General features: G+C 43.3%; 1 protein-coding gene across 1 annotated transcript in view; it reads right to left on the reverse strand.

Annotated features, from left to right (window-relative positions):
- Positions 1–13,975, reverse strand: part of CCDC138 (coiled-coil domain containing 138) — a 54,759-nt gene that overhangs the window by 34,279 nt on the left and 6,505 nt on the right. The window contains 5 exon segments of the mRNA XM_060117727.1: positions 670–834; positions 3,527–3,634; positions 3,747–3,824; positions 6,524–6,643; positions 9,881–10,039. Coding sequence (XP_059973710.1) covers positions 670–834; positions 3,527–3,634; positions 3,747–3,824; positions 6,524–6,643; positions 9,881–10,039 — 630 coding nt within the window.

Below are 13,975 nucleotides of genomic sequence, written 5' to 3' on the forward strand. Positions count from 1 at the left end.
AAATCCTGAGTATCAATATCTAAATTAATGTCTGTAATTTAAGAAAATGGTCATTTCTCTCTGTTAATGAGAAGCCCCTTGAAAATACTATTTAACCCTTCAAGACAAAAGGCAAAATAAAATTATTTTAGTGGGATTTGAATCCTAAAATGATGTGTATCAGGAATTGTTCCTATCACTGATTATCCGCCTAACTCTAATACACAATTATTTTGCCATTTTTGGAGTAGGTTTTCAATTTCTGGTCTGCTTTTAAAAAGAAATTCCCGGGCTTCCCTGGTGGCGCAGTGGTTGAGAGCCCGCCTGCCGATGCAGGGGACACGGGTTCGTGCCCCGGTCCGGGAAGATCCCACACGCCGCGGATCGGCTGGGCCCGTGAGCGGTGGCCGTTGAGCCTGCGCGTCCGGAGCCTGTGCTCCGCAACGGGAGAGGCCACAACAGCGCGAGGCCCACATACCGCAAAAAAAAAAAAAAAAAGAAATTCCCATCATGTTCCAAAAAATATAAGTATGAATTAATTTGAATTAAGTCTGAAATGAATCTTTTTAGGACTATTGGTATAATCAACTTTCTATCAAAAATACTTTCAATATTTTTTCTCTTGTAAAATGTACCACTTTTTCAATCTTCGTGTCTACTGAGTCATATATTTCAAATTAAAAAACAAACCTTCACACACTTCTCCTGAATATCATTTCTCTGAGAAGCAAATGTGGGTAGTGCCTTTTCACCATCCATTCCAGATTCTTCATGTTTCAGTTTGCTAAGGTGATGATCCGAAATCCAGTCCATGAAGACAGTTAAAAGTTCATAAACTTGTCCATTAAGTGGTACCTATATGCAAAAAAACTAAATCAAGCACTTCTTTCAATTCACAGCCTCCTAAAACTTCAAAGGCAAGTTTTAAATTTGGTAAGTGATTATGGCATAATTTATCTAAAACGCTAAAACATGTACTGGATGACAAAGCTTCTCCAAATGAAAGAAATTACAAATCAAATATCTCTAATTAATATTAGAAACATGTTAAATGCTGGCTGACAGAAGGGGAGAAACCCACCATAACAAGGAAATTGAAAGAACTGCACCTTATAACCAAAAGAGAGAATTTTCATTAAAATTCTTTACCCAAGTTTGATAACGGAGAAGAGTAAAATTGGCCTTAACTCAAGAGCATGAACACCATAACTAATAGATTTTAACAAATTTAAAGGTCTCAAAAGCTAAACAATTTCCACCATGAAACTTGATATCTTCTTTTTCCCTTTTAAAAAATTTGTTTTCCTTTACACCGTAACATTCTATAAATAGGGTATGAAAACTTTTTCCTGGAAATCCTGTTCTCTGAGAGTCTACCAAAATGGGAGGAAAATAAGAACATACTGCCATAAAAAAATTATAAATTCAACTAAACTGATTTCCATGTTCCTTCAAATCACTTTTAGTCAATTTAATTCAACATTTATCACACATGTTCCTTAAACAGGAACTATGCTAGATTTAATTTTAGACAGAGAAAAACAAAAGCAAATTAATAAAAAGGCAAAATTAAGCAGACAGCAATCCACAAAAACAGAATCAGATGAATGAAAACAAAGTTATACTATTCTGACCAAGAGTCACTTTTAACCTTCTCAATTTTCTTCAAATAGGAACTTTTGATGAAAACTGCAATCATCTTGACTAACCTGAGTATAAATCTCCACTTTTTCCAATTTACTTTATTATTATTTTTTAATTAAAAAATTTTTTTCATGGGACTTCCTTGGTGGCGCAGTGGTTGGGAATCTGCCTGCCAGTGCAAGGGGACAGGGTTTGAGCCCTGGTCTGGGAAGATCCCACATGCCGCGGAGCAACTAAGCCCGTGCACCACAACTACTGAGCCTGTGCTCTAGAGCCCGCGAGTCACAACTACTGAGCCTGCATGCCACAACTACTGAAGCCCGCGTGCCTAGAGCCTGTGCTCCGCAACAAGAGAAGCCACCACAATGAGAAGCCTGTGCTCCGCAACGAAGAGTAGGCCCTGCTCGCCGCAACTAGAGAAAGCCCGCGCGCACAACAAAGACCCAATGCAGCCAAAAATAAAATAAATTAATTAATTTAAAAAAAATTATTTTTTTCACAGCCAGCATCCATGACAAGAAAAAGGGGTGGGGGAGTTAAATACGACCTTTTCCAACCACTAAACCTTCTGTGCACAGCCGGGGCCTGGTAGAGGTGAGGGCAGGCGGGGCGGCCACAGGCTGGTGCAGACCCGTTGGGAGCGCAACGTGGGGCCCAGGAGGGGTCCCTGCAGGTCAGAAGGGGGCCCTGGGCCTGGAGCCCCCAGGAGAGCCATGCGGCCGGTGCTGCCGCCCTTGCTGTGGCCGCCGCCGTGCTCCTCCTGGATGAGACGCGGAGGCCGGGCTAGCGATGCTGTGGGCTTGGCTCCCTCCCCGCCCCACGTCGACAGCCCGCCCCGGGCTGACCTCCCACTGCAGGTGCCTGAGGGGACGCAGGCCGGGTCCTCTGTGCTCTCGGCAGCACGGCCCAGAGCCGCGGCACCTCCCTGCTGACACCCCGCAGCACCGCCAAGCGGGGAACCCGAGAGCTCGGCACAAGCAGCTCCCCCAGGCCTGGCCCTGCGGACAGACGAGGCCCCCGGCCTTCTGTTGAGGAGGTCCTGTACGTGGACCCCGGCGCAGGGCTGGGAGCGCGGCGGCTCCTGCTCAATCCGCACTGGCCCGTCACAGGCCAGACGGTGCCCGTCCTACGGCAGCTCCCGCCTCTGCTGCTGGGGCTCCCATTGCTGTCCTTAAACAGGGCCATCCACCCAGTTCACTTTATGAAAAACGACAGCATTTATCAAAACCACTGAAGCCCAGTGAGGTATCACTACCCACCCACTGGAAACGTCAAAATGAAAAAGACTGAAAACACCAAATGTTTTTTGGGCAAACTTTTTAGCAAAGTTGTCATACACACATTGCTAGCAGGAGTATGAATGGTACAACCACTTTGGAAAACTGGCAGTTGCCCCAAAAGTTAAATATACCTCTACCTTATGACCCAGAAATTCCAGTCTTGGCTGTATTTCCAAGAGGAATGAAAACACATGTCCCCAGAAAGCCTTATACATGAATATTCTTAGCAGCTAAATGTTTTGGTTTTTGCAAACAAAAGCATATCTGAAATACTATAGCGATACTTTTCTACAAAGAAATTATCACAGTGAATCCTTTCACACCAAGAAGAATGTTTGCCAAAGGGAAAAAAAATAAGGAAGAGAGGGCTTCCCTGGTGGCGCAGTGGTTGAGAGTGTGCCTGCCGATGAAGGGGACACGGGTTCATGCCCCGGTCTGGGAAGATCCCACATGCCGCGGAGTGGCTGGGCCCGTGAGCCATGGCTGCTGAGCCTGAGCGTCTGGAGCCTGTGCTCCGCCACGGGAGAGGCCACAACAGTGAGAGGCCCGTGTACCACAAAAAAAAAAAAAAAAAAAGGAAGAGAAAAATGTCCTGGCTTTCCAATGGAGAAATCATATCATACCTTATGAGGTTTTGAAACTGGTACTTTTTCCTGTTTTAAACTTTTTGCTTCGTGAGCGGCGTGGGGATTTCCTTTCAATCTCTGTATTGTCATAAACTCATACTTCCTCTGTGACAGTACATATCCGTGAATTAAAGGAAAATTATATTAAAAGTGAGAAAGTCCAAAGGCAGTCATTTTAAATTTCACTTGTGTCTCAAGAGAAGAGCAGGTACCTTACCTGTAAATTATCTAAACGAGCTTGAACTCTTTTAGCCTGAACCTCCAACTTCCTGTTTTCTTCACTTACTTCATTTAACTAAAGTAGGAAAACATTAGATATTTCAATAGAAACCTCAAGCCGATTTCCTACTGAAGTTTTTCCCAGTGTACTATCTTATCTAGTCTGTGTTACCAAGCAACATAACAGACAGAGGTAGCATCCATGGTTAAAGATCACAGCTAAAACCACCATTTGGTCCTAAAACATTAAGAGCTTCTAAGAAAGTTTACTTCATTCTATGAAAAATGTGCAAGTCTCCTAACATCTTACATGCATACATTTTAATAGGAAACGTCTTTTAGTTGAACTTTTTATTGAACTATGATGTATGTACAGAAAACTGTACAAATCATTAAATATCACCATAATGAATTACTGGGATTGGAGTAAATGTTAATTTAGGAAAACTGACATCTTTACCATACTGAGTCTTCTCATCCCTGAACATAACATAGCCTTCAACTTATTTCGGTCTTCTTTAGTTGCTTTTAATAACATTTTGCACTCCTCAGTATGCACGTTTTATACATGTATAATCTTTCTTTAGATTTATTCCTGGATAGCCAATGCTTTTTGATGCTACTGCCCATAGTATCTTTCAATAAACATTCACTACTTGATTATTGTTGATATACAGAAATACACTTGATATTTTATATACTGAGCTTATACCCAAAAATTCTCCTAAATTTGCTTAATTCTAATAACTTGTCTGTATGCTCACTTGGATACTTACTACATCTGTGCATAATCATGTCATCGGAGAATAATTCTTATTTCTTCCTTCCCAACCCTGACTTTCCTCTCCTCACTGCACTGACCAGGACTTCAGCACAAAGTTCAACAAAACAGTAACAGTGAGCACCTTTATCTTGTTCTAATCTCAAGGGAAAAGATTTCAATAACTTACATTAAGTGTGATTCACAAGTTGGTTCGTTTTTTTTTTTTGTAGATACTCTATGAGAATTAAGTTCTCTTCTATTACTAGTTATTATCTTTGAGTTGGTGCTGAATTTTAAATCAAGGAATTATATGATTTTTCTCCTTTTATCAGATGATGTGTTAATTTTCAAATGATAAACGACCCTGTATTCCTAGACTAAGTCCGCTGAGTTGTATTATACTTTTTGTGTACCTCTGGATTCAATTTGCTGATATTAAAAATTCTTGCATCTGTACTCATGGGAGACTGGCTTGCATTTTTTTGTTTCTTGTAATGTTCTTGACAGGTTTAGTTTCAAGGTTATGCTGGTCTCATACAACAAGAAAGGGAGCATTTCTCTTTTTCTGTTTATGTAAATAAGGTACATGATATTTCCTCCTTAAAAGTTAGCCATTAGTCTTACTGCTCCTTCTTTGAAGGTAAGGTGTCTTATTTTTCTCTGATTTTATCTTTATCTAAAGTCTTCGTGTCTTAAAATAGTGTGCCTATATGGTTTTCCTCAATATTTACCCTGCTTAGGGTTAACAGAATTTCTTAGAATCTACAGGTTGGCATCTTTCACCAGCTTTGGATATCACCTCTTCACATATTACATTTTTGCCTTATTAACTACTTTTGGAACTCCCGTGTTAAACTTCTTCATTATGTCCCACATGCCTCTCTTGTGAATTTTCCAACCTTTCCCCACTCCTATCAATAGGTTCAAACTCGTAGTAATGCACACTTCCCGTCACACACTCATCAAACACACACAAGATTATCAAGGATTATATCCACCTAAGAGACAGGTATGGGCAACAATGCACCTATACCAGCAGTTAAAGAAACCCTTCTCAAAAAATGCTCGCCTGAGACTGTGATGGGAAAAAGCAGTCTCTCCAGGATAAGGAGGCTTCCAGACAACAGTGAGTCAAGGTCACACGCTAATTGTGGGAGGTTAGACCTGATTCAGAGAAGCCAGAGCATCAGGTCAAGTGAGAAATGGGGGACCTAGTTATCACTACCAAGGGGAAAGTCTGTAACAAGTAGTGAAGAACACACAGCTAGCCAAGGGATTCCAGGAGCCCAGTTCTCTCTCAGAGTACAAGCTCACCAACATGTTGGAATCCACGAAGTTCCCCAGCCCAAGGCCTTAACCACTAAAGTGACAAGCTTTACCCGCTTCTGCTCATCTATGCTTCCCTCCCCACGAACACACACAATCGCTCTCCTGTCCCTCTTCCACAGAGCCCTTCACTTCCACATCTTTCAGGCAAAAACTGGCAAAGGGAAGTGAAAAAAAAAAGTACAACTCATAAGAATTTGGTGCAACTTGAGTATTATTAAGCACGGTAAACCACAGCACTTACATACATTAGGGCAGTGCACTGTGACACAGTGGACATGAGCTCACACTCCCCAGCACAGGATCAACACATCACAGACACTCCAAAAATAAAGAGTGGTGTGTAACAGCAGGTGCAAGAACAGCACAAAGCTACAAATAAGCGCCTAAAGTACCCAGGTTAGCAGGTTTTCTTTTGCTTGTTTTTAATCTAGTCATTGTTCTTAATAGTTTAAAAAATTTCAAGTTGTCAAACATCTCAGCTGGTTGTCAGAACAGATGATGAGAAACCAAGGGCTTAAGAATACTTTATTTATATTTGGAAGTATTTTATAATAAAGGTAACAAATAAAGATAATCAAGGTTTTCTCTAGCCAGAATATGTTCTAAGATTTTGACTTACAATTTGTTAATCTATATAGTTCTAAGAATGTCTTATAATCTAATATAGATAAAATAGGTCTTACCTGTTTTTTTAAGCTATCATTCAATTCTTTCAATGCATCAAAAGAGGACTTTAGCCTCCTGCTTTCTTTATTTCTTTCCTTAAGAATTTCAGTTAAGTGCTCAACTTCTGCACCATGTTGCTAGGAGGGAAAAAATACAGATTCCATGTCACTAATGCCACTGAACATAAATTAATTAAAAATTAAAACTCCTTGAATCACACGGACTTTAATCAGTATATTTAAGCATAATGACTAATATTGCAAATGATTTATAAAAACTGTATAATCAACCAAACTAATAACAAAGCATTAAAAGCATATGTTAAGGGCCTCCCTGGTGGCGCAGTGGTTGAGAGTCCGCCTGCCGATGCAGGGGACACGGGTTCGTGCCCCGATCCCGGAGGATCCCACATGCCGCGGAGCGGCTGGGCCCGCGAGCCATGGCCGCGGGGCCTGTGTGTCCGGAGCCTGTGCTCCGCAACGGGAGAGGCCACAGCAGTGAGAGGCCCGCGTACAGCAAAAAAAAAAAAAAAAAAAAGCATATGTTAAATACCTATTAAAACATATTACATAAATTAGTTAGCAATAAGGCTACTTTCTGCTTCTGCTCAGAAAAATCCACAACAGAAACACACTGAAATAATTTCTATTTGACATCATGGAATGATAAAACAATGAAGGATTTCTGATCCTTTTCAAGAGACTAGTTAATTATTCATAGCTTTGTGAATTAAAATTTAAGGTTTAAATTACCCTTGTGGAGTAGAAGAAATATTCCATAGACAGAACAAACTAATTTCTTGTTCTCATAAATTAGCTAAAATTGTACATCTCAAAAAACGTAAATACATAAGAAAATTTCCTGAGCCCCAAACTATTCGACTTTCCTTAACCAGTTTTATAATGATTAAAATCAATTTCCCCTCTAATTCCATTTAAATGAGAGCAATTTTAGATTTAAATTGTGAATACTTATATAGTTTCTTTCACCTTTTACTCTCAAATTTATGCGTAATGTATTAAAACAAGCAAGTTTCCACAGGAAATCAAGAAACTGAGTTAATTTCCTTCTTTCAAGTAATCATCTAGGTTCCATTAAAATAAAGCAGTTAGGGCCTCCCTGGTGGCGCAAGTGGTTGAGAGTCCGCCTGCCGATGCAGGGGATGCGGGTTCGTGCCCCGGTCTGGGAGGATCCCATATGCCGCGGAGCGGCTGGGCCCGTGAGCCATGGCCGCTGAGCCTGCGCGTCCGGAGCCTGCGCGTCCGGAGCCTGTGCTCCGCAGCGGGGGAGGCCACAACAGTGAGAGGCCCGCATACCGCAAAAAAATAAATAAATAAATAAATAAATAAAGCAGTTAGCTTTATACTTATTACAAGTACCGAACAGACAAATCCAAAGAGAAAAAAATCAAGGCTAAAACTGGGATGGAGAGCGCTGAGAATCCAAGCATTCATTCTTTTGCCCTGTTTAAAAATCCAAGCTTGTGAAAAAAATTAGCTTTATGCAACTTTATTATTACATTAAATGACTCCTTAAATAACTTAGGATATGGTCACAAATACTATACGTATTTTAAAAATTAGATTAACATTCTCACTGTACAAATCTTCCACCTCCAGAAGAGATTAAAAATGTATGACATGGGTTCCATTTCCAGAGGGATAAGCCCACTGCACTCTGCCTCTCTTACAGATTACAACTATACACAAAACACAAAAAGCAACTACCCAAGGAATGTCAAAGGGAAACAAAAGCAGGGAATAGTAGAAAGGAGGGAAAACCTGGAGAAGAAACCATCAAGGGGCTGAAGTTTCCTGGGTTTCCTTTTCCCTTGCAGTCTTGCCCCAGGGCAGGCCCCAGACACTGCTAATCGGAGAGAAACTGCTTTTCAGGTCTGGGAAACCAGGAAGAGGGGACCCCAGGAGCCAAGAAATGTGCTCAAATCTGGATCAGCCCTGAGCCAGCGAAAGCAGCAGAGCAAAGGGGTAGAGACAGGAGTTCAGTTTAAAAACAGCCCCACTGCGCGTAGGCACTTTAAAGACCCAGAACATCACAGCAAACGCTGAGAACCCCCAGCGGTGCCTGCATGACAGGCTCCAGAGCAACAGCACAGGCTTTGGAAACCGAGCGAGGGGGGCACAGTCCACACGGTGAAAAAACATTCAGCCTCAACCCACTGGGCTCACTGCTTAAGAAATGAATACATACAACCAGCATTCTCCAGAGTGTTATGAAAGGATCCAGAATCTATACAAAATTAATAATATCCAAAAGGTCCTGAAGACAATCCCAAACTCACTGCATATACAAAGAACCAGAAAAATGTGATTAGGTTTCAAGAAAAATGCCAACCCTTAGGTGATCTGGGGTGGGATTTTTAACTGAATTCCAAATGCCAATGAATGCAAATGGAAAGACAGAAATTCTCATGAGAAAAATTGAAAATAATTGGAAAATTTAGAACTTTAAAATGCCAGAAATAAAAAAAATTCTCTAGACGAGCTCAACTGCAACATGGAAATGAAAGAAGACACTGTGATCCCGTGATCAAATCTGAAGGACGCACAAGAAAAGGACTGGAGAGAGGAACAGCCTCAGAAACCTGCGGGGTGACAGCAAAGTTGGGGGGGGTGCTTGCTGGGGGGTGCGGGGAGGTGGGGGGGGACGGATAGCTACGAGGAGCACGTGGGAACACTGGGGGCCGCGACTACTCTTCTTCTTGATCACGGCGCCCATCGCGAGACTGCACGCGCTTTCAAAACAAATAGTAAATTCTCCTCTATATAAGTTGCATGTATAGTAACCCATCTCTTGATAGGAAACGAAGAACAATACCGTACCACCTACCTGACAGTCTCAATAAAAACATTTAATCTGAATATAAACATTAGGAAACAATCAGGCAAATACAGAATAAGACACACTCTTTAAGACTACAGGCCAAAAGTCTTCAAAGAAAAGCCTCAGAAAAAGCAAAAATGGTGACATGGATTGCTCTAGATCCAGAGAAACCAATGAGATTTGCCTGCATTTTGTCTAGTTCCTTGATCAGAGAACAAAACAAAAAGCAATAAAAGACAATTTGGGGACCCACTGGGAAAGTGAGCGTGGACTGTGTATTTTAAGTTAAATTATATAATTAGCATGCATTTCCTGTTCAACAGTGGTGTGGAGAACACCCTCATTCTGAGGCGATTCATAGCACGGAAGAAGGACTTAGGGTGTTGGCTCTTGATTTTTGCAACCCACCTTCAACTGGTCCAGGAGAAAATGTGAGGGCGGGGAGGCTGAGCAAATGTGCAAATGCGAACGAGCAGGGAGCCCAAACCAGAGGAGAAGGGCCCTGCACGCTAAAGTCAGCGCCATGCACTTACCTCCTTCAAGATCTGGAACCTTGTAAGAACCTCTTCTTTGACACCTTTAATTTTATTCAAGGCACTTTCATGTCTGAAAACCAGCTCTTCTCTCTCAGCCAGAAAACGTTCTCGCTTTTGAAGCTCTTCAGCAAATTCCTGTTGTGCTGCAGTTTCACACTGTATAGAAAGGGCAGAGTTTAGTGTTTTTCAGAAGCACACATACCAGCGGTACAAGTGAAAGTCTCATTCATTGAGATGGCAGCTCAATCGAACGGCGTTTCAGATGCACGGGAACCAAGTGAGTGCAGACGCAGCAACAACCAGACGGGCATGCAGGTGACCCTGTACTTTGCAGGATCCACCAGTGAGATTCCACCGTGAGGACTCGAGAGAATTTGGGGTGCAAGCAAGGTGAGCACCGCGGAGCTCCCCGTGCCCGCCGGGATGCCCTCCACCCCTCCCCTTCCCATCGCCTGGGCTGCCCTCCAGCCACCTTCCCTGCCCCGATGCCACCAGTTGAGCTCCCCTGGAGAAGAAAGCCTCACACCTGAAGAGGCGCTCCTGTGCGGCCCAGAAATCCTCTCCCACCTCCCCGCATTCCCCACGGCGCCTATGCAAACCTTCTCCACCCTCCACCCTGAATCCATCACCTGCTCCAGCCTCTGTGCAGGCAGCCCGGTCTCTGCCTTCACAGGGGAACAGAAGACAGTGCGAGGACGCAGCCTTACAAAGGGAGGCTGGCCTCCCACTGCCTCTGCCTCCCGGGGAGACTGCCGCCACGCACTGCTCTACTATTTCCAACACTCCTGTCGCATCAGAAATGAAATATCTCTGGACCCCCGCACTGGCCTCCCCTCCTCACAAACTTCTTTAAAATGTTGTCTACATTTGCTGAGCCCTCTTGACATCCCAGTCACTCCTGGACATACTGATACTTTCATCTGGCCTCAACCCATGTCCCCTACTGAACCAGCTGCCCAAACACTGAACCCGCAGGTCCCGCTCCAGCCCTGGTTTCACGCGTCGCACACTCTGGTCCCCTCCTTCCTCGCCTCCCTGACACCACCTCCTCCGGGTCCCCTTTCCCCGCCACGGGCTCTACTCCCTCCACTGCCCTTAAATTACTGCTGCTCCTCAAGACTGGGGATTAAGCTGCTTTCTTCCTCCATACTTTCTCTGCTTGGTTCCATCCACCCAGGGGCTAAAAGCACTGCGTACGCAACTCACTGTTTCCGAACTGCGGTGCTCAGCTCTTTCTCCCGAGCTCCAGACTCAAGTCCAAACTGCCTACTAACATCCCCACCTGTGTGCTTTCAGGTAGCACAAAATACTCATGTCCAAAATTGAAATCAATTAGCCATCAGGGGAATGCAAATCAAAACCACAAGACAGCACTTCACATCCACTAGGATGGCCATAATCAAAAAGACAGAGAGAAACTGGAATCCCTGTGCAGCACTGGTGGGATGTAAAATGGTGCAGTCGTTTTGGAAAACAGTCTGACGGGTCCTCAAAGAGTGAGACACACAGGGCTAGCATACGACCCAGCAATTCCACACTCAGGAGAGATGAAAGCACATGTCCACACAAACCTTAAACATGGGTGTTCACAGCCGCGTCAGTCGCAATAGCCAAAAAAGTGGAAGCAACCCGAATGTCCACCAATTGATGAATGGATAAAGGAAATGTGGAACATCCTTACAATGGAATATTATTCAACAATAAAAAGGAGCAAAGTACTGATACATGCTGCAACATGGATAAACCTTGAAAACACCACGCTAAGTGAAAGAAGCCAGTTACCTCATGCTTATATGCAACAGACTTACTACATATTTATATGAAAAATCCAAAACAGGCAAATCCATCGAAACAGAAAGTAGATTAGTGGTGACCTAAGGCTGTATGGGAGACATGAGCAGAGACATGCAATGGGTAAGGGAGTTTCCTACTGGGATAATGAAAATGTTCTAAAATTGGCTGGGGTGATGGCCAGTGTAACTCTTTGAGTATACTAAAAATAAATGAATTGTACACTTTAAAAAAAATTAAAGAGGCCCTTCCACCATGTGATGACACAGCAAGAAGACGCTGTCTATGAACCCGGAAGCGGGCTCTCATCAGACCCTGACCTGCTGCTTCCTGCAGTGCCTGGCAGGCCCTGTGAAGGTACACCTCCCTCCTCCCCTTTCCTGGGATGGCTCACGTTCAGGCTCTCCTCTGACCGCCAGTTCTGGACGCAGAAGCTTTCCGCACAGGACCAGCCTCCCCTTTGAACACCCAGCGAGGCCTCAGTCCCAGCGGTTCCTGAGGCACATGGATGAAGCCCTCAGAGGGATGGGTTCTACTACAATCACTGGAAGAGTCCCCATAATCAGTCAAACACTGGCAGAAACTTGCTGGAAACTTTTCATCTTAGCAGATGATGAAAACCAAAAAATTCTAATATGCTGCTTATGTTGTCTGATTAACAAAGAACCACAGAATTCTGGAGAATTGAAACTGAACTCCTGGACACAGGCTTGTTACCTCGTGTACTCTCAAGGTCTTTAGGTTTGCACTGTAGATTACTATCCTGGTTGGCTTAAAAATACGGTTTTATCATTAGTGTCTAAACTCAGAGAGAATCACGTTAATGGACTCAACACTCAAAGGCAGAAAATACAAACTACAACATCACTGAGACACCCATCAGATCACGGGGAAAAAAGAGCACCAGGATGCTGCCGACAGGAACACAGGTGAACGGGCACTACTCCCCCGGAGGACCACGTGGCGCTCGTGCTGCCTTTCCTCACGGGCTGGGGAGCAAACAGAGCTGCCTGCTGGGCACACTCTACCTTGCTGTGCATCTACACAGAAACAGATAAAGTCCTGTTGGTTTATTTATAGGCTGGAATACAAAATGGCAATTAAAATCAACAAACTAGATCTACATTTTCCACATACGTAAATCTCAAAAATGTAATAATAATGAAGCATGGGAAGTTGTAAAAAGATATCCACAATGTGTCATTACATAAAATTTTAAAACACTCAAAAACAACGCATACATACGAATACATAAAGGGTTTAGTTAAAACCTAACACAAATGATCCCACACTGGCTTTAGGGGAGAGCTTTATCCTGGGAAGAGAGGAAATGGGATGGGAGACGGGTGCTTCACCTATAATTGAAACGCTTTACTTTTTTTAAAATATCAAATAGAAATATTAATAAAATGTTAAAATACTAAAATATGGGCAACAGGCACACTGCTGATGTTTTTCTACATGCTGTATTTTATAAATAAAACTTATACAGGGAATTCCCTGGTGGTCCACTGGTTAAGACTCTGTGCTTCCACTGCAGGGGGCAAAGGTTCGATCCCTGGTCGGGAATAATAAGATCCTGCATGTCACGTGGTGCAGCCAAAAAATACAATGTTAAAAAAGAAAACAAATAAAAAACGAAAATACAGTGTTACCTAGTAAAATAAAGAAAATGAAGAAATTATTTCCTGCACAAAAACTTAGAATTTTTTTAAAAATGGAATTAATTAATCCTCTCCTTCTCTAGTTTTGTTCCCTCTCTCAGCAAAAAGCAGCCCATTTCCAATACCCAAAACACTGACCTGCATTTCCCCTGAACTACAAGCCTGTTGCACATCTCCCAAACTGAAACAATCTCCAAGGCCTTCTGATCCCCCCCTGGTTCCCCTCCACCCCCAGGGCCCTCACCCTAGCCCAGGGCACTGCTCCACCTCGTCACACTGCACCCGCTCCAGACCTCACCTACTGACCGCGTGAGACCTATATCTCCATTTAACTCTCAAACCTGATCCTTTCCAGATGAAAATCTCGATCTTTCTCCCTAAATCCATTCTTCCTCCAAGTGGTACAAACCAGAAACGCGGGAATCATCCTCAACACCTTATTCTCTCTGCACCATATCCAACACATCACCCCAAGTCCCAAATAAATCTCCAACCTACTCAGTTCTGTTTCTCTGCCGCCATCCCACTCCGAGTCACCAGTATCCCTCACCGGGACCACTGCAGTAGAATACCCTATCTAGGCTATCAACTTCCACACCCGTCCCCTCCAATCCATTTATTTAAGCAACTCTGCAGT

Source organism: Mesoplodon densirostris, chromosome 14, assembly GCF_025265405.1.
Source record: "Mesoplodon densirostris isolate mMesDen1 chromosome 14, mMesDen1 primary haplotype, whole genome shotgun sequence".
NCBI lineage: Eukaryota > Metazoa > Chordata > Mammalia > Artiodactyla > Ziphiidae > Mesoplodon > Mesoplodon densirostris.